This window comes from Bos javanicus, chromosome 9 (assembly GCF_032452875.1).
Source record: "Bos javanicus breed banteng chromosome 9, ARS-OSU_banteng_1.0, whole genome shotgun sequence".
Classification (NCBI taxonomy): Eukaryota; Metazoa; Chordata; class Mammalia; order Artiodactyla; family Bovidae; genus Bos; species Bos javanicus.
The window spans coordinates 62,446,280-62,472,656 of record NC_083876.1 but is presented as its reverse complement, the minus strand read 5'-3'; the positions used below and the strand labels follow the sequence as shown (position 1 = coordinate 62,472,656).

General features: G+C 39.3%; 1 protein-coding gene across 3 annotated transcripts in view; it reads left to right on the top strand.

Annotated features, from left to right (window-relative positions):
• Positions 1–4,597: 4,597 nt before the first annotated feature.
• CFAP206 (cilia and flagella associated protein 206) overlaps positions 4,598–26,377 on the top strand; it is a 35,920-nt gene continuing 14,140 nt past the window's right edge. The window contains exons 1-8 of one of the 3 annotated variants that reach the window (XM_061427871.1): positions 4,598–4,898; positions 7,143–7,251; positions 7,940–8,023; positions 10,799–10,889; positions 12,515–12,703; positions 13,500–13,658; positions 15,162–15,370; positions 24,032–24,151. In XM_061427871.1, the coding sequence (XP_061283855.1) occupies positions 7,144–7,251; positions 7,940–8,023; positions 10,799–10,889; positions 12,515–12,703; positions 13,500–13,658; positions 15,162–15,370; positions 24,032–24,151 (960 nt within the window). In that variant the 5' untranslated portion in view covers positions 4,598–4,898; position 7,143. Of the gene's footprint in view, positions 4,899–5,130; positions 5,362–7,142; positions 7,252–7,939; positions 8,024–10,798; positions 10,890–12,514; positions 12,704–13,499; positions 13,659–15,161; positions 15,371–24,031; positions 24,152–26,377 lie in introns of those variants that run through there. The other 2 variants (XM_061427872.1, XM_061427873.1) reach the window with 2 other exon arrangements.

Sequence of the window (26,377 nt, the reverse complement as noted above, 5' to 3'; positions counted from 1 at the left end):
AAGGGTGATGGAGAGAGAGGAGAATTCTCTGAAGCAGGTTTGGGCTGCTTCAGTCATTCTTCAGTCATTGCATCTGCTATTAATTACTAACAATTCATCCCAATAATGTCAAGTGGGATGGGTTTTGAGAGAAGATTCATATTAGAGATAATGAGTTGGATCATGTTAGAGATAATGAGCTTGGAATACGTCAGAAATTCGGCTGAATTGTTACTGTCCTCCTTCTTGCAGTGGGCCAGGAGGGACTGGCAGTCCAGCACTCACCACTGGAGGAACAACTGTATTAAAATAAACTGATGGAATCTTTGACCATTATCTAGCCACAACAAAATAGCTCCTGGAAGTGGAATGCAGCTCTATTATAATTTCAGCAAACTGGTCAAAAAAATTCCTCCTCAAAAAAATGAGGACTCACAGACTACAAAGTAAGGTGAGTTCTTTGATAATTGAGAAAAAGATTATTTCATTTTTAAAAATTGAAGTATAGTTGACTTATAGCTGTGTTAGTTTCAGGTATACAGGAAAGGGAGTTGTACAGATTGTTCTTTTTCACATTCTTTTCCATTGTAGGTTATCACAAGATATTGGCTATAGTTGCCTGTGCTATACAGTAGGTCCCTGTTCTTTCCCAATTTAATATATAGTAGAGTGTATCTATTAGTCCCAAACTCCTAATTTATTCCTTTCCCCTTTGGTAACCATAAGTTTATTTTCTATGTCTGTGATCCTGAAAATTTTATTTTTTTAAAATAAGGGTTAAGACTTTACCAAATTAAAGTTTGTCCTTGGGCGCCAATAAACCATAGTGTCCTTCTCAGAGGAAGGGAAGCGCAAAGATGAAATCAGTCTGGAGCCCAATCACCAGGCACCATCCCCACCTCCAGCACCTGCTCTTCCAAGAAACCTGTAAGCCTAGAGGTCCCACCCTTCTAAAGCCCAGGCACCACTGGAAACCGTAGACTCTAGTTTGAGGCATGGTCAAAAGGAGCAAACCTGAGAGCAACCTTTCTTCGTGGGGACACAGAAAGGGGTGCTTATAGGTGGGTAGGAGATCCTAAAGCATGAGAGTCAAAAGTGGAGTCAGAGGAAGGTCTTCTGAAGACCTGTCATTTAAATGCTTCCTCTTTTCCCTCCACAATTATAATTCCCTCCAAAATCACCCTAACTTTTCAGTAAAGATAGTAAAGAATCTAAAATTTCTCTCTCTCTTTTTTTTTACTCTCCCACTCCTAAACTCACCTCCCTAACCCAGACTGTCTTGCATGACTGTTATGTCCCAGGCTGTTCTTAGGTGCTGGGGATTCTGCAGAATATGTTCCCTGCCTTCAAGGAGCTTGTGGTCTAGTCGGGGGACAGACAAGAAAACAGACTCCCTGAGAGTACTGAGAACCCTGTCGGATGTATGTACTGGGGGACAGGCATGGGGAGTGGCTGCTTAGTGACTGTGGACATTCCTCTTGGGGTAGGTGGAAATATTTTGGAATCGATGAAGGTGAAGGTTTAGTACCCTATCCCCAATTGACAGGTCAGAGAAAGTTTCATAGGAGACATGGCTTCTGACAACATGGAGGAATTAACCAGATGAAGAGGGAAGAAGGACATTCAGATAGAGGAAGTGACCTCTGCAGAGATCTGGAGACCAGTGAGTAATGCAGCATGGCCAGCGAGTAGAAAGAGTGTGGTCTGGAGCGGGGGAGGGGAAGTAGTTGTGAGAGCTGATGTTGGGTGGGTGAGCTGAGAGCAGGTCGTGGGCATCTTATATGCCACGCCAAGAAGTTTGCACTTTGCCACTGAGAAGCCTTCATAAGCTTTTACGCAGGGATTGATCAGATTTTCATTGTTTAAGTATCATTTTAATATAGCCAAGGATTTGGAGGGTCCCTGGCTGGAGAGGGGAGCCATTTAGTTGGCTGTTGTTGTAATCCAGGACAAAAAAATAAAGAAAAAGTAGTTGCTTTAATTAATTCAGAAGTGGGAATGGAGAGACTTGAATTGATTCAAGAGACAATAATGAAGACTGGGTTGTTAATTTAAGGATTGAGAAGATGAGTGTGGGAGTGGATGGGTGAAAGACAGGGAGAAATTCACCTTTTAAAAAGCTACCTAGTAATATTATCTGCATATACAAAGTAGGTAAATAGATCTCAGAATTCATCATGGGGGACTCCCAAGGAATTTCTGATATGCTATTTCTCATTCTCCAGTGTTGAGAATCACTGTCACAGAGGCTATAATGTAAAGGGTTTTATGCTTTAGATCCTGTTTTATTCATCAGGACTATGTATATGAAATTTACCTCTTTTGAGGGGAAAATACTTTTAAGAAAGAACCACTAGCCTCCGCCCTTTTTTAGAGGTTTGGTTTTGATTGTAACAGAATTTGCTGATTTAATTTTTCTCATTTTGTGTTCTTGTAATTTCACTTCTCTTGTAACACTTGAAAGAACAGGACCCCATGCTTGGGGATCTGCAGTAAGTGTTTCAAGTCACCCCCTAGCCCCACCCCCACCTAGGTTGTGAAAATCTGACCCTAAGGTTTGTTGTTTCCCCAAGGGCTGAGGCATGTGATGGAGAAAAAGATGGGAAACCAATAAGTAATGCTTTTGCTCATCCTTCATCTTACCTTTAAAGGTAACTGACAACCATAAAGAAAGGCCAATTTTTAGGGGTAAGTCTAATGAACTTGGGCTTCCCAGGTGGTGCTAGTGATAAAGAACCTTCCTGCCATTGCAGGAGATGTAAGAGACATGGGTTTGATCCCTGGGTTGGGAAGATCACCTGGAGAAGGATACAGCAATCCACTCCAGTATTCTTGCCTGGAGAATCCCATGGACAGAGGAGTCTAACAGGCTACATTCCATAGGGTCATACAGAGTCAGCCACAACTGAAGCAACTTAGCACACACGCACACTAATGAACTTAAGAAGCTTGCTCTTTTTGTGTCGGGAAACTCAAAATTTGCTTTTTTTCTGGCTTTTTATATCTGTGCCCATGTAACTAACTCTAAAGAGGAATCTCTCTAAGGAAGATGATTAAGAAATGATCTTGTGAATCTTGACTGAAAGGATGTGGGAAAGCAGACTAAAAATAGTTAATGCTTTTTCTAAGGGAAACTTCAGTAAGAATGACTTGCATTGTCTTCCTTGGGCAACGGTTTATTTTTCATCATTATTCTGAAAATTCAGCTACCCACTCCATTAGCAAACATTTCTGTGGAGAAGGAAAGTTAAACTGGAAAAGTACATTGTCAGCTAATTCTAAGACTATGACTTCCTCCGTTTCAAAACTGGTAAACCACGCATATTTCATAGACTAACATGATGGTTTGTGTTTTGAAAAAATAGCCAACTGTTGCACAGTGCATGGATAATAATAGAGAACATGAGTGAGATAGGTGAAAAGCACAAGATCTGAACTTTTACTTTAACTTTGAGGATTTCTGGAAACCAGGATGCAGCTCTATTTTAATGACCTATATAGCCCAAAAGCATAACCCAAAGTGGAGAAGTTCTCCATTATTGTGCCTTTTCTTTACTTTTTATTATGAAATATAACATATACAGAAAAGGTTAATGTAACATGTGCACCATTGAATAGTTATAAAGTGAACATCCATATAAATACTGTTCAGATACATTCAGTTCAGTTCAGTTCAGTTCAGTCGCTCAGTGGTGTCCGACTCTTTGCGACCCCATGAATCGCAGCACGCCAGGCCTCCCTATCCATCACCAACTCCCGGAGTTCACTCCAACTCAAGGAGAGTTCACTTCTTCTCCTGCCCCCAATCCCTCCCAGCATCAGTCTTTTCCAATGAGTCAACTCTTCGCATGAGGTAGCCAAAGTACTGGAGTTTCATCACTCCTTCCAAAGAACACCCAGGACTGATCTCCTTTAGAATGGACTGGTTGGATCTCCTTGCAGTCCAAGGAACTCTCAAGAGTCTTCTCCAACACCACAGTTCAAAAGCATCAATTCTTCGGCGCTCAGCTTTCTTCACAGTCCAACTCTCACATCCATACATGACCACTGGAAAAACCATAGCCTTGACTAGACGGACCTTTGTTGGCAAAGTAATGTCTCTGCTTTTCAATATGCTATCTAGGTTGGTCATAACTTTTCTTCCAAGGAGTAAGCGTCTTTTAATTTCATGGCTGCAGTCACCATCTGCAGTGATTTTGGAGCCCCCAAAAATAAAGTCTGACACTGTTTCCACTGGTTCCCGTCTATTTCCCATGAAGTGATGGGACCAGATGCCATGATCTTAGTTAGAGATCCTTAATCATGAGTCTACTGATACTTGCAGAGAATTTGCCCATATCTCCTTTTTTTCTTTTTTTTTTTTAAACACTGTATAGGTTTCCACGCTGCTAATACGGTTGTTTAAGAAATCTAGTTTTTGACATCCTTTAGTTCACTGAGGTGTAGTGAACCTGTCTTCTTCTGTCTGAGCTTTGGGTCTCTCTGTATCTTGCTTGTCTTTTTTTTTTTTTTTAAGTTATTCTCGCCCATCCCTTCCAGTGAAAGGCTCTCTTTTGGACCCAGCCACGCCTCCCCACCTTGGCTCTACCCACGCCCAGGCCCCGCCCCTTTCGGGCCCTAGCGTTTGGTCTCCATGGTTACTCCAAGAGTGCTGGACTGCCGTGATAGCTCCAGGGAAGAATTGGGTAGACCCAGCTCTAGCTCTTCACTACAGCCAAGGTCAGCCCACCCCGGGCTCCAAGCCCTTGATCCCGGAGTGTACCTCGCGAGGAGGCGAGCATGGGTCAGCGGACGGAGCCTGGGCAGGGGCAGCATGTCGTCTAACCTGGATCAGGGGAAACTGACAGTAAGGACTCTTCAGGCCCCGCCGCTGAGCGTAAAGAGCGGTCGCTTCTGGTCGGAGGCTCACAGGTCCCCAGGTCAGATCGCTAACCAGTGCTGCTCGGCACCGCTCGCACCCCCGCCGGCTAGAACTCGGGAGGTTTAGGCTGAGGCGGGGGTTGTGAGGAGGGCCAGGGGGCGGGGACTGAGGAGAACCCGCAGAGACCTGTACCAGGTGCCCGACGGCGCACGCGCACACGCGCGGCTTCTATTCATTGAGCAGGAGTTTGTTAGTTACCAGCTGCTGTTTGATGCGCTTACTTTCTGCCAACGCTATGTTAACAACTAAGTATATAGACTGGGAAAGGAGTACGTCAAGGCTGTATATTGTCACCCTGCTTACTTAACGTATATGCGGAGTACATCTTGCGAAATGTTCGGCTGGATAAAGCACAAGCTGGAATCAGGATTGCTGGGAGAAATATCAATAACCACAGATACACAAATGACACCACCCTACTGGCAGAAAGTGAAGAGGAACTAAAGAGCCTCTTGATGAAAGTGAGAGAGGAGAGTGAGAAAGTTGGCTTAAAACTCAACATTCAGAAAACTAAGATCTTGGCATCTGGTCCCGTCAGATCAGATTAGATCAGATCAGTCGCTCAGTCGTGTCGGACTCTTTGCGACCCCATGGATCGCATCATGCCAGGCCTCCCTGTCCATCACCAACTCCCGGAGTTCACTCAGACTCATGTCCATCGAGTCAGTAATGCCATCCAGCCATCTCATCCTCTGTCGTCCCCTTCTCCTGCTGCCCCCAATCCCCCCCACCATCAGAGTCTTTTCCAATGAGCCAAATCTTCGCGTGAGGTGGCCAAAGTACTGGAGTTTCAGCTTTAGCATCATTCCTTCCAAAGAAATCCCAGGGCTGATCTCCTTTAGAATGGACTGGTTGGATCTCCTTGCAGTCCAAGAGACTCTCAAGAGTCTTCTCCAACACCACAGTTCAAAAGCATCAATTTTTCGGTGCTCAGCCTTCTTCACAGTCCAGCTCTCACATCCATACATGACCACAGAAAATACCATAGCCTTGACTAGACGAACCTTTGTTGGCAAAGTAATGTCTCTGCTTTTGAATATGCTATCTAGGTTGGTCATAACATGGCAAATAGATGGGGAAACAATGGAAACAGTGACAGACTTTATATTCTTGGGCTCCAAAATCACTGCAGATGATGACTGAAGCCATGAAATTAAAAGATGTTTGCTCCTTGAAAGAAAAGCTATGACCAATCTAGACAGCATTGTATAGAGGATGAGATGCTTGGATGGCATCACCGACTCAGTGGACATGAGTTTATGTAAAATCCGGGAGTTAGTGGTGGACAGGGAGGCCTGGCCTGCTGCAGTCCATGGGGTCGCAAAGAATCGGACATGACTGAGCGACTGAACTGAACTGATATAGAACTCCATCCTCAGGACAGCTCCCAGGAGAGAGTAGTAGTAGGATTCATACTTTTCAGATGAGAAAATCACTTCAAAGAGAAGTTAAGGAAATGGCCAAGGTTTCAGCTAGAAAACAGGGCACAATGGAAACCAGGCTTTCTGGTTCTCCTGGACTAGATGCCAGGTGTTGTTAACCTTACCTGAACCCTGATATGCTGAAAGTGATCTTTACCTACCTGACATGCCTTTGTATTCTCTGCATGCTAATTTCCCCTGTGCTTAGATCAGAAAACCTGATCACTATTAACACCTACCACCTTTTCACCAGGAGTTCATTTTTTTCCCCGTGATCCATAACTCGTTATATGTTTTGGTTTTTTTGCTTTTATGTTTTTAATCAAGAGTCTAAACCTTCACTTGGATGTGCAAGAAATAGAATTTTGATGATTCGAGCAAGAATTGTGTTCCAAGAGTCTCTGATAATTATGAAAGGTCATTTAGTGAATGTGATGAAATAAGCATGTCCTGTTTCAAGCTGATTTTGCCACCTACATAGTGGAATTTCTCACTAATTCTACTCCTATACCCATCCCCCATTTCTAATACTGTTTAACATTTTTTTAATTAAAAAATATCATGTTATAAGGGTACTTTTGATAACCACCATCATTTAAATAAAGAGGAAATGTTTCAATCATTAAGTCCCAATTGCTCTCACTGTTATCATCAGTCCTTCATTTTTATAAATATGAAACCAACTAAGGAAAAACAAGAGGGGCCTGTATACTAGTAAATATTATTAAGTTAATAAATAATATGACTCTTTACAAATATATTAGTGGTGAAATCTCAAAAGGAAAAAATATAAATACAATTAAAAAAATCTTTTTATTTAGAATGCCTCCCACTCAGGCTGAAAGTGTTATAAAGAATATCATTCGAGAAATAGGACAAGAATGTGCAGCCCATGGAGAGATTGTTCCTGAAACTCTGGTTGCTTTTATGGTAAGAATAAATATTTTTGTGAATTACTGCTTTGTTAAAAAAATTTTTTTCAGCAGTGCCTATCTTGCTCTTAGAATTCTGTGATGTTTTCTTAACTTATTCCGTTGAAAACCTATGGCGATTGGTAGACAAATTGTGTTTGGGTGTGCTCAGTTGTGTCTAACTCTTTGCAACTGCATGAATTGTAGCCTGTGAGGCTCCTCTGTCCATGGGATTTTTCCAGGCAAAAATACTGTTGTTGTTTTTTTTTAAATCTATAAAGCATGTTAGTTCTAGGTTTAAGAGACTGATTTAGAAGATCTCAAAGAATCTTAGAAACATCAATAATGTTTTTCCTGTGTTGTAAGTTTTTTTCTTTTTAACATGTATTGTTCACTGTTGTAAAAATTACTCATTTCCTTGATATCCCTCTATTCTTGCTTTTGGTATAATAATACACAATAAAAATATGGTAAAAATATTCAAATTAGTTTCCCAAGGTAAAATTCTTCCCTTTCTCCAGTTTCTGATGAAGATGCTGATAAACTGGGTTGTAAGAAACTCAGCTGAATGATCGACCCCTGGGTAATCAAGAGGGAGTTATTTTATTTTATTTTTTTAAAGAGGGAGTTATTTTAAAAGTGGAAAAACATTAAACTAATGTTGTAGTAATATGAAATAAATGTAATGGACTTTTTCCTACTCTCAGGTGAAAGCTGTTGTTCTGGACCCGAGTAATGGCTTTAACACGGATAGAACGCTCACAAAAAGTGATGTGCAGAAACTGGTAAAGGTGATTATCCAACAATTCTCAAATTTTGAATGATTTACTCACAATTCTAAATATTTGATTTGTGTTGATCAATAGTGCCTTCAGCTCCATGAAACAAAACCCCACCAAACAGTGGTGCAAACAAATTAGAGATTAAATTTTTTCTCATAGGATGACGTCTAGAGGTTCATAGGTTGTTTTTCCTGACTTCCTAGGTCACCATCATGCATGTGTTTTCACCCCAGGGTCACAAGAAAGCTCTTCCACCTTTAGGCAGGTATAAGGTGAGAGGACAAAGGTCAAAATGTGTGTGCAATTGGATCTGTCGCTTTGTTTTTGGAAAATAATGGGTTTTCCCAGAACTCCCCCATCTCTCCCCATTTGTGGCCTGCCTGCGTGCTCAGTCGCATCTGACTGTTTGCCAGCCCATGTGCTGCGGCCTACCAGGCTCCTCTGTCTGTGGAATTCTCCAGGCAAGAATACTGGAGTGGGCTGTCATTTCCTTCTCCAGGGGACCTTCCCAACCCAGGGACTGAACCATATCTCCTGTGTCTCCTGCATTGGCAGGTGGATTCTTTATCACTGTGCCTCCTGGGAAGCCCTTGCATTTATTGAATAGAATGATATTTCAAGTGAGCCTGGGATATTGATTGTTTTCCTCTTTCCTTTTTTAGCTGAAAGGAAATCTCTGCCTTAATCCAGATTGAGGCTTTGTTAGTAAGGAAGGAGGGGTATGGATGCTGGCAGTGTCTGCCGCAGTATTTTAGAGACATCTTATTCATCTAATGAGACATTGAGAAAATTAACTAATATACAGTTAAGTTATATACAAATTCGTATTCATATAATTATTGATTCAACATAATTTGTGTTTTCTAAAAGGAAAATTGAACCCAAGAGCAAAATGATTTGTAGGATAGTTTGGGAATTTGAGATTGACATCTATACACTGCTGTATTTAAAACAGATGAAGAGCTAACCATAAATGATCTACTATAAAAGAAAAAAAAAAAGAAGGAAATCAAGTAGATGTGCCTGAAAAGCAGTTGTAAGAACTAAAGAAGGCAGGAACTTTAGATACTGTTAATTTTTCCATATGTTTTAAGTTTGACTCACTGGGTTTAGATACTTACATGTTTATTTTCTAAATATTTGTGAATGGATTTCCTAAAATTTCAACATTATTTTTCCTCCTGGGCTTAATGATTTTAATTCCCTCCTTCACACAAAAGACTTGAAACAAGCTTTCCCAGACTTGTATGTGGATATTTTCTGAGCTCAAACAAATGGCAGAGAAAATTTTCATCATCTCCATCTTCTCTCTCAGCCAGCAATTTCCATAGTGAAACATAGGTCTGTCCGCAGATGTTAGAGGATCAAGAAGAGCTTTGGAAGATTGAAACTACAGAATATGTTGTTAGGATAACGTGCAGAAGAAACTCCATGATTCTCTATGGCAGCTGAGAGCTGGGTCTTTCTGTGCTGAAACTAAGAATGTGCTATAAAGCCTGTTCTTAGCAATAGGGGAAATGACTAATGGTCAGTCAGAAATTTTGTTGGAAAGCCGTGGAGAAGAACCAAGGAGGGGCAGAAAGTGTTTTTCTCCTTTTCATGGCTTTAGAAGCAATTTTCACCCCCTCTAACTCAACTAAGTTGGCAAGAGTTTGATATATTTTTTGAATTTTATTTTTCTTATTGCAGTGTAGTTGATTTACAATATTGTGTTAATTTCCACTGCACAGCAAAGTGAATCAGTTATACACACATATATAAATTCTTTTTTATATTCTTTTCCATTATGGTTTATCCCAGGATATTGAATATAGTTCCCTATGCTCAGTGTACTTTTAATGTGACAGGGACATTAACTGTCAATTTATATCATAATTCAATTGATAAAAAGTGTTTCCTTTTTTCTCAATTAAGAATCATGTGGATGTGCTAATTTTTGCACTTGTAAAGTCTGTGCTTGGACCGGCACCTCTCCACCTGGAACAGTCCAGGTGTCCCATCCTCACTCCTGCTTTCTCCTCTCCCTTCTCCCAGGAAAGTAGTGTTGGTGCCCTGGGAGGTGGGCTGAGTGAAGCTGTTGATGTGCCTGCCAGGTACAGACATAAAGTCCAACATGAGAGAGGGAAGAGTGGGGTTGGGGGATGGCGAAGAAAGGAGAAAAGAAAAATTCAGGTTAACTGTCTATCATAACAAGGCAACACGGAGGAGGAGGATAAGCTATCTGTGTGTGTGTCGGTGCGGGGAGGGGGCAGAGGAAGGCAGACAGGAGAAAATGGACCAGAGGAAGAAATTTTGAAACAGGAGGCAGGGTCAGAGATTGTCTGTGACCAGAGGATGGTTGCCACAGCAGCTTCTTATAAAATGGACATGACCTCCAGCATCAGCTAAAAAAAAAGGGAGCATGAAGGTTCAAATAAATGGTAATGAGGAACTCAAGGAGAGCTCCAGACATGAGCATAAGCTTCATGCAATGTCCACCCACATTCAGTCTTCAGAGACTGGCCTTGTCGAGGTCCTTGCCTCCAATTAGACTATTAGCCACCTGGGTATGGTAATATTGGCTAACTCAGGGGAAATAGCTTATTACTTAATAAATGTTATTGGTTAAATGATCTATAAAGCATGAAGTTCTGAGGAAAAAAATAATAAAAGGGGTTATTGGTAGATAAATATCAGAAGCTATTGCTTTGATGTTTCTCTTTGATTTTAAAAATAACATTGGAAAATACTTTTAATTGCTTCAGAAAATATAACTAGAAGCATTTATGGGATATTCTCTTTTAGCTTTGTGTGAATCGGCTATTGGACAGCAAAAATCCTTCCCTGGACACCATTAAGATGCAAGTCTATTTTGATATGAATTATACAAGTCGAGGTAACGTATATCTACCTATATTGATACCCTTTAAAAGAAGATTCATTTTGTATTTCAGGTTATAGGGCTTCATTTGGTTGATGAAGAACAATTTAACTTTTTTGCCTGTCTTTTGAAATTTTTTCCAACTTTGAAGAATGTGATAATATTGGAGATGCTAAATGAGACCATTGGCCTTAATGAGTGTCAAAAGTTTCTGAGTCTATTGTGCTTTAACTGTTATACGACTAATACATAATATCATAAAGCAGCCAGCCCACTGAAGTTAAAATTTTTAATTTGCTGATTTTTTTGGTTCCTGGTTTATATTATTATCTCACAATGCTTTCCTAAATTATGTAACTTACCGAAAAATGAAGTTAATGATGGGAAATATAAGCTCAGAACATATTTTGTATGTAAATCATTTATTACATACATCTGAGATAAACTGGAAACAAGATAAAAAGGGAAATAAAGATTGCCTCTGCTGACTGTAATGATATCATTATTAACCATTTGGTTATTTTCATTGTCTTTTTTCTCTTTATGTATTAAACTTTTAGTTATGCTATATGTGTAAAATCATGTATCTTGCTTTTTTGATTAATAATAATGGCATTTTAGGGCTTCCCTCATGGCTCAGTTGGTAAAGAATCTGCCTGCAATGCAGAAGACCTGGGTTTGATTCCTGGGTTGGGAGGATCCCCTGGAGAAGGAGCTGCCAACCCACTCCAGTATTCTTGCCTAGAGAATCCACATGGACAGAGGAGCCTGGCAGGCTACAGTACATGGGATCACAAGTTGGACACAACTTTGTGACTAAACCATCACAATGACATTTTAAAATAATAGTAATGAATTGATGTAATTTAGATTTTTCTTAATTTCAAAGTTTGAGGTTTTGTGGTAAAGTTATAGCTATGAATTGTGTATGGTTGATATTTTAATTATTGCCCTTGTTAAAGGGTATCTAATTGACTTAGTTGCAAAAATTGTAGTGCTGGTGAAGTGTGGCTTCTGCCACAATTAAGCTTAAACCTCATTGTATCACAGGAAGAAGGGTGAGGGATACAGTTCCTGATGCAATATTGTATTACAGTAATGCCATTCAAAGGAAATTTATCTAGAATTAAAATAGAAACACACATAGTTGAAGAGGAAAATTTATACTATCTTTATGGGTATTTATATTTGCTTACATATAGTATACTACATGTGCTTACCAATAGCATATAGATAGTACATACAATTTATACTGTATATGTTTATAATGTATATACATACGTAATATGTGTATATAATGCTTATAATGTATATTATAAAATGTCTTGTATACTTCCTGCTTAACTAGGAGGTTTTAGCCCTATCTATTATGTTTGGATTGTCTGTTTAAATGTCTTACATGTTTTGACAAAGTATGCCATTTAAATCACAGTAGTACATCTTTGCCACCAGATTTTTGTCTTGAAGTTACTTGCTGGCCACTATTTATTTTTTTGTTTTGATGACTATATCCTAAGCAAATACTTGTTTTCATGCAGTAGAATTTCCATACCATGCCATTTCCCCTTCTGGTCCTATTTTCTTATTGGAGAAGAATTCAAAGTATCAATATATGGAACATTGTCTATTGCCATTTTTAGAGGAATTTCTTGAAGAACATCACCGGGTCATAGAGTCTAGATTAAGTTCTGTTAGCAGAGAGATTACAGACAGTCGAGCATGTGTCCGAGAGGAGCTGGAAAGCCTCTACCGCAAGATCGTCAGCTACGTGTTACTGCGTTCTGGGCTGGGGTCCCCAACAGACATCAAGATTGTCAGAGAGGCAACAGGTAAAAAATGTACATCATTTCCATTCCATGTGTGAACATACGTGAACATCGTATCTTATAAAATATGGTGAATTACAAGTGCTGAACGTTGAAGTTTTCTCCTTTTGTCTGAAAAAAAAAATTAGCGCAAATAAGAGGTTAAAATTTACCCACATTCCTCTTACACAGTGTAGCATCACTAAAACTCAAGTAGCACCTCTGGGAAGTGAATATGTTCATCTTCTTAGAGCTGTATGTACCTAGGGACGTATTACTCCTCACTAGAGAAGCATTTGCAGTATGATTAAGAGTACCAGGCTGGCTGAGGAGTGGGAAATGTTGGGAGAGTAAACTTCATACTGGTGAAAGGAGTTGAGTTTGTCTTCTAGGATGGATGAAGGTAAACAACACTGTTTTATCCTTAGGAAATACTTGCCCAGTTTTGTATATAAGATAAGGAATAAGCAATATCTCTAATCTTCCCACGGCTTTCTTCCATAATGCTTTTAAAGCATCATTTTTTTTTCTACTCAGAATCCTACTCATAGAGTTTGTTTTAATGCCCATTGCCAAAAAATTACTGATGGATGCATAATTGTAGAAAAAGATGTGAGGCAATGGCATTATTTTTAGCAGCTCAGCTTTGATGTATGCTAAATTTTGCCAAGTATTCTGGAATCAGGTATCAGACAGTTAAAGAATCATCTAAGTAACTCTATAAAGACAAGCCCCTTAGGTTTCTGCTGAAAGAGACTTGCTATTTAAGTTCTGGTATCTTTATTCTACCATTTTGTTGTCCTTTTTGTGGTTTGTTTAGCTGCCCTACAGAGTGTATTTCCTCAAACTGAACTTGGGACATTTCTAACTCTTTCCAAGAAAGACAAAGAACGCCAGCTGAAAGAACTCACCATGATTGTGACTGGAATTCGTTTATTTAACAGAGACTGTGGAAAGGGAGGAGAAGGCATTGATGACTGTAGGTATATCATTAGGTTAATTCTATAGGTTACACAGGTTTAAATTTTAATGGAAACAGAGGAAAATAATACACAGTACATCACTGGTATTCTTAGGTTTAACATTTGCAGTTTTGATTATACCTTAGATACTGCCTACTGTTCATAATGTACAGTAATCTTTCATGTTATTGGGGCAAGACCATACATTTTTATGTACCATGAAGCCAGGGGCTTTGATCCCTGCATTGGGAAGTTCCCCTGGAGTAGGAAATGGCAACCCACTCCAGTATTCTTACTGGAAATTCCATGGACAGAGGAGCTTGGTGGGCTACAGTCCATTAGGTCAAAAGAGTCAGACACGACTGAGCATGCGCTGCACATGAAGCTAGTATAGGGTGTGAATCAGTAAAAGGATCGAGAGGACCTCCAGAGTCCAGCCTCCCCAATTCAGTGGACCTCTATGTTCTTTGCATGCATATATGCTCAGTTGTGTCTGACTTTTTGCAATCCCATGGACTGTAGCCCACCAGGCTCTTCTGTCCATGGGATTTTCCAGGAAAGAAAACTGGAGTGGTTGTTATTTCCTACTCTAGGGGATCTTCCCAACCCAGAGATCAAACTCGCATCTCTTGCATCTCCTGCATTGGCAGGTGGATTTTTTACTGTTGGTACCACCTGGGAAGCCCTCCAAGCCAAATAATCAAAATGGAATAAAATTCAGTGATTCAAAAAATGAAAATCACCCTGAAAAGAAAACTGTTGCTGATGTGGTTAATGGAATGAAATAGAATAAGAGGAGAATATTTGCAAGTATATAAATCCAGAGCCTCTACTATGCTGTTACATACTTAATGCATTCATTATCTCTATAAGTTTGAAAGCATTTGTTGAAATATTTGCTCAAAGACCAACCAGTAGGAGTAAATTCCTTGTGTGTGTGGCACACATGTAGGCCCACTGAGAAGGTGTTAGTGTCTATTACCAGATCACTGATCTAGTACAATAGGGTAATTGTTTTTGCAATTTAAAAAGTGTTCTAAAAAGTCCAATTCCCATTCTTCATACATTTCCCTACTTTGCTAGATGATTCTGTTGTTTTCCTGTATCCCAGTGAGTTTCTTAAGTGGTACTCTTTTATTTCCTTTTTTACAAGCATAAAGAAGATTCACAGAAGAGATAATAGTGGCTTTTCTAGAAGCACGTAATTAATTGCACATAACACCAAAGCCTGTCTGTTCTTTAGACTCTTCTATATTTTGTTGACAAGGTGATCTGATTTAACTCTTAGTTCTTATTCCGGCAGTGTGGTGTTTTGTTTTATTTGTTTTTTGATAAGTTTTTCTTTTTTGTTCTTTCCTTCCTGATATAGAAGTGATGAAACACCTGCCTCTTTATTATTAATTTGGTTAAGAAAAAAAATGGACTCAACCTACTGTTTAAATATGACTACTTTCTAGGCTTTGTTTTTCTGAATTCTTTTAGCTTGCCTCATGTTTCCTTTATTATGCCTTTCAAACCAGTGCCAGCTATTCTACAGGAAGCAATCCCAGCCACCACTCAGCATGTTGATTCCCAGCTTGAAGTGGTTCAGGAACAGGCATACCGCTACACAGCCATCCTGGAGAAGGTAGCAAAGAATCCCCTCATGAGTCAAGAACTTCAGCCTTATATGTTAAGAGAAGCCCTATATAATGTGCGGCAATGCGAGATCTTCCTTCAGGTCATTTTGGTGAGTTATTGTCTTAAGAGCTGGCCATTTCCACAGAATGCAACCTCATATATGTATATGTATATATGTGTATATATAGACATATATACACTTGCTTTGAATTAAATGTTGAGCTTAATTTTAAAAAAAGCCACTGATTAAATAGGTTTTTTTTTTTTTTTAGCACTTTCTATGATCCAGGTTCCAACTTTTCCACTTACTGTGATCCAGGTTCCAACTTTTTAAACATTCTTTTCCTTAATGGTTTATTATAGGATATTGAATATATTTCCCCATGCTATATAGTAGGGCCTTGTTTGCTGTTTATCACAACCTCCTTATACATTGTGGGGTGACCAGGTCATTGATAAAGAAAGCAACCTTAATAAGTGTTCAGCATATATTGCGTCTGTAGGATCAAGGACTGAAATAGAAATGGGAGAGTTGGATGCTGATTTTAATGAAGGTGCGTTGAGAGGATTTTTGATAGTTGATTCTCTTTGGTCCCTGGTAATATGATTGTTGCATGGTATGGTAATGCAGGTATATGTCTGTGTATAAGACATGTTGCATTGTTTGCTTTCATTCAGAACAAGTGTTTAACATATAGTTTGGCAGGTTTTTGGCACTCAAAGAACTTTTATGTAATTACTTGTTCTAATTGTAAAATTTGGTGGAGGAGATTTTTTTCCTGCTTCTCTAGATCTAATAAACAAACCAAACACTCTCCCTGCAAAGAGTTGGAAAATATGGTATGGTAAAGTGGTGATTTTCAACTTTTTTTTTAAAAGCATCAGAGCCCTTTCTAATAGAAACTTACCCAGAAGAAGTTTACTTACTCCTTAAAATATAAAGCAAGTATCTAGACCAAAGGATCAGAGGCCCTTTTCCTCAAGGAGCATTCCCAAGCCATCCTAAGATTCCAGGAAACACAGTTTCTTAACTGTGTCATGGCAGCGAACTAAGTTTCTACCAGTTACTGTTTTGTTTTCTGTTTTTTTCCCCCTAGCTATATTGAGGTGTAATTGACAAAGTTGTAGGATATTTGAATTGTACAGCGTTTTGATTTGGTACACCTCTATATTACCCCGCTGAATTGATTAATACATCCACCCCCCAGTCGCTGTTTCCCTTCACACAGCCTCTTATTTTCCAGTACCCGTAAGACCACAGGATTGGTGGAACTGTCTTTTGTGCAAGTGAATACTAATGTCTTGAGGGATACAACAGGCTGTGTTCTGCCCCCCTTTTTGTTTTCACATGTATGTTGATTACTCAGTAGTACTTTGTTCGTTTGTTTTGATAAGGCTGTGTCAGGTCTTTGTCGTGGCGCTCACGATCCTCACTGTGTCGTGTGAGATCTTTCACTGCGATGCATGGACTCTACTTGTGGCTCGCAGGCACAGTAGCTGCAGCGTGCAGGCTCCAGAGCACGCGGGCTTCAGTAGTTGTGGCACACGGGGTCTCTCGTTGTGGCGTACCAGTTAAGTTGCTCCACAGCACATGGCATCCTAGTTCCTGACCAGGGATTGAACCCACGTCCCCCACCTTGCAAGATGGATTCCCAACCACTGACCACCAGGGAAATCCCTTGATACTGTTTTTGGATGCCCTAGGTCTGTCTTCTCTCCTTACCTCCACTACAGAGGAGAGAAGGATAACATCCAAAGACATGAATTCATAGCAACAAACTAGGAGGGGTCCTCACAGCTTGTCTACTATCTGTTTGCTTTCAGAAGGGAGGGCTCTAAATCAACTCCCTGAAACCAAACCATTCTTCAGGGTAGATGTTCCCCTGACACGGACTTGTGGCTAGCAGCCTTTGTAATTAGTCAGATACTAAGAGGATTTCACAGTCAGTTTGAGTGCGTAGGGGTCCACAGGAGCAGAATCTCATATTTACTTTTGTCCTTTATGCTCAAAAGGGATATTATAAGAAAGAACTTCGGGGAACTGTCACATATACTCTAAGGATGTTGTGGAGGATGTGTTCCTTCTATAGTATCTTCTCACAGCTTTCGCTCATGAATCGTATTCAGCCAACTGACAGTCTTAAAATCTTTTTGGTGCTGTGCCATTCAGTGGGATCTTGTCTCCTCGACCAAGGATTAAACCTGTGCCCCCTGCTTTGGAAACGAGGGGTCTTAGCCACTGTACCACCAGGAAAGTCTTAAATTCCCTGACAGTCTTGAATTCTCATTGGAGTTCTTACTCTTACATCTCTTACTAGAGAGATGGTGAGTAGAGGGCTGAAGTGCCAAGTGTGGGTCTTGCAGCCAGACTTCCTAGGTTCTAATCCTGCCATTGCTACTTACTAAATCTGTGTCCTTGATGAAGTTGCTTGACTTCTCTGTGCCTTAGTCCTCACATCTGTAAAAAAGGGGTTACTGATAGTCCCCACTAGGTAAATAAGGTAGAGCAGTGTTGTCAGACAGATGAAGATGATGATGACGACAAACACAGTGTTTACCATCATCATCGTCAGGGCCTTAGCAGAGCAATTCTAACTTCGTTTCAATAGGGGCACAAGTAAGGGCTCTTACTTTTCTTGAAATAGCTCCTTTCCAAACCCTTTGTTGCTCATGTTATTGAGAAAGTTCACATTCTGGTCTTAGCACTCTTCATGACTCTTTCATTCTCCCTTTAGTCAGAGTCAGAATGAGTTTTCTTTAAGTTTCTGACTTTCTTCCTGCTTAATCACTGTTTCTTTTTGTTGTTATTGTTTTTATTTTTATTGAGACCTACTTGAATTACAATGTTAGTTTCAGGTGTACAACATAGTCATTCAAAAATTTTAAAGATAGTACTCTGTTTCTAGTTATTATAGAATATTGGCTATGTTCCTTGTGGTATAAAAATATATCCCTGTAGTTTATTTATTTTCTACATTATAGTTTTTATCTCTTAATCCCCATCCCTATTTTGCCCTTCCCGCTTCTCCACTAGTAGCTATTATATTGTTCTCTATATCTGCAAGTCTTTTTTTTTTTTTTTTTAAATATTCACTAGTCTGTTTTATCGGAAAAGGCAATGGTGCCCCACTCCAGTACACTTGCCTGGAAAATCCCATGGACGGAAGAGCCTGGTGGGCTGCAGTCCATAGGGTCGCTAAGAGTCAGACACGACTTCACTTTCACTTTTCACTTTCATGAATTGGAGAAGGAAATGGCAATCCAGTCCAGTGTTCTTGCCTGGAGAATTCCAGGGACAGGGGAGCCTGGTGGGCTGCTGTCTATGGGGTGGCACAGAGTCGGACATGACTGAAGCGACTTAGCAGCAGCAGCAGCAGCAGTCTGTTTTATTTTGTGGATTCCACATATAAGTGGTAACATACAGTACTTGTCTTTCTCTATCTGACTTATTTCACTAAGCATGATACCTTCCAGGTCCATCCATGCCACTGCAGATGGCAAAATCTCTTTTTATGGCTGACTAGGATATGGTAGTTTTTGATACTCCAGCCTTCCCCCATCAATCTGCCTTAGTTACAGTTTAAGGTTGATCGTTACAGAATGGATACAATTTAATGAGTATTATTGCTAGGTTATAAAATACCTCAGTTTGTATTTAGCTGAACCCTTTTCCTATCCATGAAATCTATGAATACTCTTTTTTAAAGTCACATTATTTGAACAAATATTAATAAGATTTTTTGAAATATTGATTTTGATTCAAAAATTTTTCTTTTGTCAATGCTACATTCAGTTTATGTAGACATTTGGAAAATCCAGTTATATCCTGGGTAAGATGGTGAGTTATTGTCTTTTGATCAGGACTTTATCTGCTATAGTGAACAAATTCAAATATTCTGGAAGAGAAAGGAAGGAGTGATTGCAGTCTTGCTGACTGTCTTAGCTGAGAGAACAGAATTCCACCCTCTGTGGGCTTTTGATGAGCACGGCAGTTACCAAAGAGAGAAAGCCACTTATTGTTATTGTACCAGTAAAAGTTGCATGACACACAACATTTCTTAAAATATACAAGTCAAGACTTTTGTACGCTTCCTCTGCCCAAGCTGTGTTTGCAGGGCCATTCACAGAATAGATTACACAGGGCTTCTTGATTTTTCTGAAAATGCAAGTAAAATGTCAGTTAGGTGGAATTTGTGCTTGCTTTAGATTTGTTGAAAAATGTTCATAGAAGAAAGTATGAGAAACTTATCATTTAAAAAGTAGGGGAGAGGAAGAATAATGCTAGGTACACATACTTTCCCCAAGCATTTTTTGGACTGCACTATGAAAAGAAGGTTTGTGACTTTATTCTTGTGTTTTTTGCCTCCAACAATCTCATTAGCAATAGCTTTGTGTTAGGATGCTGTCAAGTTTATGGTGGCAGATGCAAGTTTTTCAAAATGTGAATTTTATCATGGGTAACAAAAGCTATCCTTTTCCCAAAATGATGGACTCATTTCATTGACTCTCAGGAAACTATCTGCCAATAGATAAGGCTCAAAAATCATAGTTTGTCTGCCAGTTGTTCTTTCATATAAAAATGCTTTTCTACTAGAGAGGGGAGGAAAAGGCTCATTCATCTTGCAATCCAGTTATATAAGAGAACTATGTGTTTTACTATGCATGATAGCTCAGTTGGTAAAGAATCTGCCTGCAATGCAGGAGATCCCGGTTCGATTCTTGGGTCTGAAGGGATAGGCTACCTGCTGGAGAAGGGATAGGCTACTCACTCCAATATTCTTGGGCTTCCCTTGTGGCTCAGCTGGTAAAGAATCTGCCTGCAATGTGGGAGACCTGGGTTCGATCCCTGGGTTGGGAAGATCTCCTGGAGAGGGGAAAGGCTACCCCCTCCAGTTTTCTGGCCTGGAGAATTCCATGGACTATACAGTCCATGGGGTCACAAAGAGTTGGACATGGTTGAATGACTTTCATTTCCACTTTCACAGAAGTGTTTTATGTATACTTTCTATTTGATCTGATTGTTAAAAAACTATGCACATAAAGATCAAAATTCAATAAAATTAATACTTCTTACTGCAATATCAAGGATAGTGAAAATAGCTTTTTTTATTGAGATACAATTGATTATATTTGTTTCAGATGTATAACAGAATTATAATATGTTGCAAAATGGTGACCATAGTAAATCTAGTTAAACTCTTCAGCACGTATAGTAACAGTTTTTTTTTCTTGTGATGAGAACTTTTAAGATCTCCTCTCTTAACAACTTCAATTGTACAGTACAGTATTATGAACTACAGTCATAGTCACCATGCTATGTATTACATCCCGTGACATGTATCTTATAAGTGGGAATGTATACCTTTTCATCCCCTTCACCCATTTTGCCCACCTCATCCCCCAACCAATGGGAATTACCAATCTGTTCTCTATCTATGAGTTCAATTTTTTAAAAAAAGATCCTACATATAACAACAAGGTCCTATTATAGAGCACAGGGAACAATATCCAATATATTGTAATAATCTATCTTGGAAAAAGAACCTGAAAAAGTTGTATATGTGTAACTGGATCACTTTCTGTATATCAAAAATGAACACAAAATTGTGAATCAACTATTCTTCAATTTTTTAAAAATTCCTCATATAAGTGAGATGATATGATATTTGTCTTTGTTAGACATATTTCCCTTAGTAAAATTCCTGCAAGGTTCATTCATGTTGCTGCAAATGGCAGGATTTCCTCGTAAATGATGCTGCAGTGAATCTGGGGGCATGTATCAGTGAATGTATCTTTTTGAGTTAGTATTAGGTTAGTTAGGTTAGTTAGTATTGAGTTAGTTAGGTATTCATTTTCTCCAGGTAAATACCCAGAAATGGAATTGTTGGATCATATGGTAGGTCTATTTTAATTTTTTGAAAAACCTCTCTACAAATTTTCCATACTGGCTGCACTGAGTTACATTCCCACCAGCAGCGCACAAGTGTTCCCTTTCCCCCACGTATCTTTGCCAAGGCTTGTTCTTTCTTGTCATTTTGATAGTAGCCATTCTGTCAGATGTGAAGTGATACATCATTCTGGTTTTGATTTGCATTTTCCTGGTGATTAGTGATGCTGAGCAATTTTTCATGTATTTCTTGTCCATCTATATGTCTTCTTTGGAGAAAAGTCTATTCAGATTCTTTGGCCATTAAAAAATTTTATTGTTTGTTCTTGCTAGAGTTGTATGGGTTCTTTATATATTTTTGATCAGATACATGATTTGTGAATATTTTCTCCCATTCCTTTGGTTGCCTTTTCATTTTATTGATGGTTTCCTTTTACTGTGCAGCTTTTTATTATTATTATTATTTTTTTTTTACTTTACAATATTGTATTGCTTTTGCCATACATCAACATGCATCCACCACGGGTGTACACGTGTTCCCAATCCTGAACCCCCCTCCCACCTCCCTCCCCATACCATCCCTCTGGGTCATCCCAGTGCACCAGCCCCAAGCTTCCTGTATCCTGCATCGAACCTGGACTGGCGATTCATTTCTTATATGATATTATACATGTTTCAATGCCATTCTCCCAAATCATCCTCCCTCCCTCTCCCACAGAGTCCAAAAGACTGTTCTATACATCTGTGTCTCTTTGGATGTGCAGCTTTTTAGTTTGATACAGTTATACCTGTTGATTTTTGCTTTTGTTGCCTTTGTTTCTGATGTCAGAAAAAAAAAATTCACCAAGACTTTACTGCTTATGTTTTCTTCTAGGAGTTTTGTGTTTTCTTCTAGGAGTTTATGTTTTCAGGTCTAACATTCAAGTCCTTAATTCACTTTGAATTGGTTTTGTGTGTGGTGTAAAATAGTGGTGCAGTTTCGTTCTTTGCAGGTGGCTGTACAGTCTTCCCAGCACCATTTATTGAAGAGACTATCCTCTCTCCATTGAATATTCTTGGTGCTTTGTGGTAAATTAATTGACTGTATATATATATGGGTTATTTCTGCACTGTCTGTTCTGTTTTATGGGTCTATGTGTCTGTTTTGATGCCAGTACCATGTTGTTTCAATTACTGTGACTTTGTGACTTTGTAGTAGTTTGAAACCAGTTAGCATGATGCCTTCTGCTTTATTCTTCTTTCTCAAGGTGCTTTGGCTATTTGAAGTCTTTTGTGATTCCATATAAATGTGAGGATTGTTCATTCTATCTCTTTGAAAATGCCATTGGAATCTTATAGGGATCATATTGAATCTGTAGGTAGCTTTGGGTAGTATGATCATTTTAACAGTATTAATTCTTCTAATTCAGGAGCACGGAATGTTTTTCCCTTTATTTATGAGGACTTGCTTTGCAATTAAAATTCTGTATAGTCATGAACAAGCTCTTTTCGGTAAAATGTAAACAGTGTGATTGTTCTAGGACACTGTCAGGAAAAATGAAGAAGTTCTGTGTGTCTAATCTGTAGATGGAGCCTACAGGCATAGCTTGGGGGAGTAGCTCTGGAGTAGCTTTACTTAATACATCACACCTCTTAAAACCTGTAAGTAAAGCTACTCCAGACCTACTGGAGTAGGCAGATTTATTTGTTTCTGGTTGTTTGTATGTAAATCTAAGTAAGTTAAGCACTGCATTTTCATATTTTGATTTCTAAAACAAAACTAGCAGTCAAGGGAGGAAGAACAGAAGGGTAGACAAGAGACTTATTAGATAGGATAAATGATATGTAAATTATTATAATTTTGAGAAAATATTTATAAAATTATAACAAATAAATAATGGGAGAATGAGGAAAGAAAGAATAGTACAAGTAAAATTAAAACAGGATATATATTACAGAAGTGAATGAAAAAATTCATTAGTTGAAATGCAGGGCTAATATTTGATATGTCTTATAATTATTTTTTGTCATTTAAAAAGAGTCTAGTAAAGCATGTTTTTAGTCTACAGATATCTGAGAACTCAAATGCAGCTTTTTTTCTCTTCCAGTAATTGTTACTCTTGAACACTGTTTGTACTAATAAACCTATGCACTGCCATTTCTGGTCACAGCTTGGGGTAGGAGCCAGGGGCTCGGGTGATCTGGTGTAGAACCATGATTCTATCCCTCATTCACTGTGTATCCTTGGGCAATTTACTTACCTTTCTGTGCCTTACTTTTCTTATTTGTACTTACCTCTTTTTGTACTTCTAAATATTTATTGTGGGGCTAATGTGTCACAGGATCCACTGCTTAGAAATGCAGTTATGCTGAATATCAGAGTGCTGCTGCTGCTGCTAAGTCACTTCAGTCGTGTCCGACTCTGTGCGACCCCATAGACAGCAGCCCGCCAGGCTCCGCCATCCCTGGGATTCTCCAGGCAAAACATGGAGTAGGTTGCCATTTCCTTCTCTAATTCTCAAGTGAAAAGTGAAAGTGAAGTCACTCAGTTGTGTCCGACTCTTAGTGACCCCATGGACTGCAGCCTACCAGGCTCCTCCGTCCATGGGATTTTCCAAGCAAGAGTACTGGAGTGGGGTGCCATTGCCTTCTCCAGAATATCAGAGTACCTGTATGCATTTGAGAAAAATTATAGCCATTGTACTTCAAAGGGTTCATCAATCCATCAAACGTTTCTGGGGCCCTGTTCATATGTTAGCACTGTTCTTGGTGTTCAGGATACCCCAGAGAGCAGAATCCTTGCCCTCACTGAGCTCACCTTCAGGAGATGTGGGGAGCAAGTAGGGCTTAAGATATATATAATTGTGTAGCAAAATATTAATGCAAATTATGTTGTCTTCACAGTCAGATATAATTACCTGTGCTCAAGAAGTGGAAATGATGATAAAGCAGTTAGAAGCCCAGCTGGAACAATTAAAATTGACTGTAAAGTCAAAGACGGCTGTCCCAACATCACAAGTCTTTGTAAGCATTTGTCATCAACTTTGAAACTTGTTTAAGGGTGAAGGAACTTTGAAGTCCCATAAAATTGGATCAAAAGTAATTTTAATTGTATTTAATATGGAAAATATGATATTAGTTTTATACAAGTTGATCCTGTTCTTTTTGCTTATTTTGTAGTTAATAATCATAGAACTCGGTTGTTGTAAGTTGAATGAGAAGATTCTCTTAGTAGGCAATTGCTACCAAAGTACGTGATACCAGTATTGTCTGTCAGTTCACTTGCTCAGTCATGTCCAACTCTCTGTGATCCCATGGACTGAAGCATGCTAGGCTTCCCTGTCCATCACTAACTCCCAGAGCTTGCTCAAACTTCTGTCCAACGAGTTGCTGGTGCCATCCAACCATCTCATCCTCTGTCGTCCCCATTTCTCCTGATTCAATCTTTCCCAGCATCAGCGATCTTTCCCTGATTCAACTGACTCTTTCACAATGAGTCAGTTCTTCATATCAGGTGGCAAAAATATTGGAGTCTCAGCTTCAGCATCAGTCCTTCCAATAAATATTCAGGGCTGATTTCCTTTAGGATTGACTGGTTTGATATCCTTACAGTCCAAGGGATTCTCAAGAGTCTTCTCCAACACCACAGTTTAAAAGCATCAATTCTTCAGTGCTTAGCTTTCTTATGGTCCAACTCTCACATCCATACATGACTCTACTGGGAAAAACCATAGCTTTGACTAGAGAGACCTTTGTTGGCAAAGTAATGTCTTTGCTTTTGTTGGTCATAGCTTTTCTTGGCTTTTAATTTAATGGCTGCAGTCACCATCTGCATTTTTTTTGAATGCTCCAAAAAATAAAGTCTGTCACTGTTTCTACTGTTTCCCCACCTATTTTCCATGAAGTGATGGAACTGGATGCCATCATCTTCGATTTTGAGTGCTGAGTGTTAAGCCAAGTTTTTCACTCTCCTCTTTCACTTTCATCAAGAGGCTCTTTAGTTCTTTGCTTTCAGCCATAAGTGTGGTATCATCTGTGTATCTGAGATTGACATTTCTCCCGGCAGTCTTGATTCTACCTTGTGCTTCATCCAGCCCGAAATTTTGCATGATGTACTCTGCATATAAGTTAAATAAGCAGGATGACAATATACAGCTTTGATATACTCATTTTCCCAATTTGGAACCAGTCTGTTGTTCCATATCCAGTTCTAACTGTTGCTTCTTGACCTGCATACAGATTTCTCAGGAGGCAGGTTAGGTGGCCGGGTATTCCCATCTCTTGAAGAATTTCCACAATTTGTTGTGATCCACACAGTCAAAGGCTTTGGCATAGTCAAAAAACAGAAGTAGATGTTTTTCTGGAACTCTCTTGCTTTTTTGACGATCCAACAGATGTTGGCAATTTGATCTCTGGTTCCTCTGCCTTTTCGAAAACCAGCTTGAACATCTGGAAGTTCACGGTTCATGTACTGTTGAATCCTGGCTTGAAGAATTTTGAGCATGACTTTGCTATCATGTGAGAGGAGTGCAGTTATGCAGTAGTTTGAACATTCTTTGGCATCGCCTTTCTTTGGGGTTGATAAACTGACTTTTTCCAGTCTTGTGGCCACTGCTGAGTTTTCCAAATTTGCTGGCATATTGAGTGCAGCATTTTTACAGCATCAGCTTTTAGGATTTGAAATAGCTCAACTGGAATTCCATCATCTCCACTAGCTTTGTTTGTAGTGATGCTTCCTAAGGCCCACTTGACTTCAGATTCCAGGATGTCTGGCTCTAGGTGAGTGGTCACACCATCATGGTTATCTGGGCTATGAAGATCTTTTTTGTATGGTTCTTCTGTGTTTTCTCACCACCTCTTCTTAATATCTTCTGCTTCTGTTAAGTCCATACCATTTCTGTCCTTTATTGTGCCCATCCTTGAATGAAATATTCCCTTGGTATCTCTAATTTTCTTGAAGAGATCTCTAGTCTTTCCCATTGTATTGTTTTTCTCTATTTCTTTGCACTGATCACTGAAGAAGGCTTTCTTATCTCTTCTTGCTATTCTTTGGAACTCTGCATTCAAATGGGTATATCTTTCCTTTTCTCCTTTGCCTTTTGCTTCTCTTTCTCTTCTCTACTATTTGTAAGGCCTCCTCAGACAACCATTTTGCCTTTTTGCATTTCTTTTTCTTTGGGGTGGTCTTGATCACCACCTCCTGTACAATGTCACGAACCTCTATCCATAGTTCTTCAGGCACTCTATCAG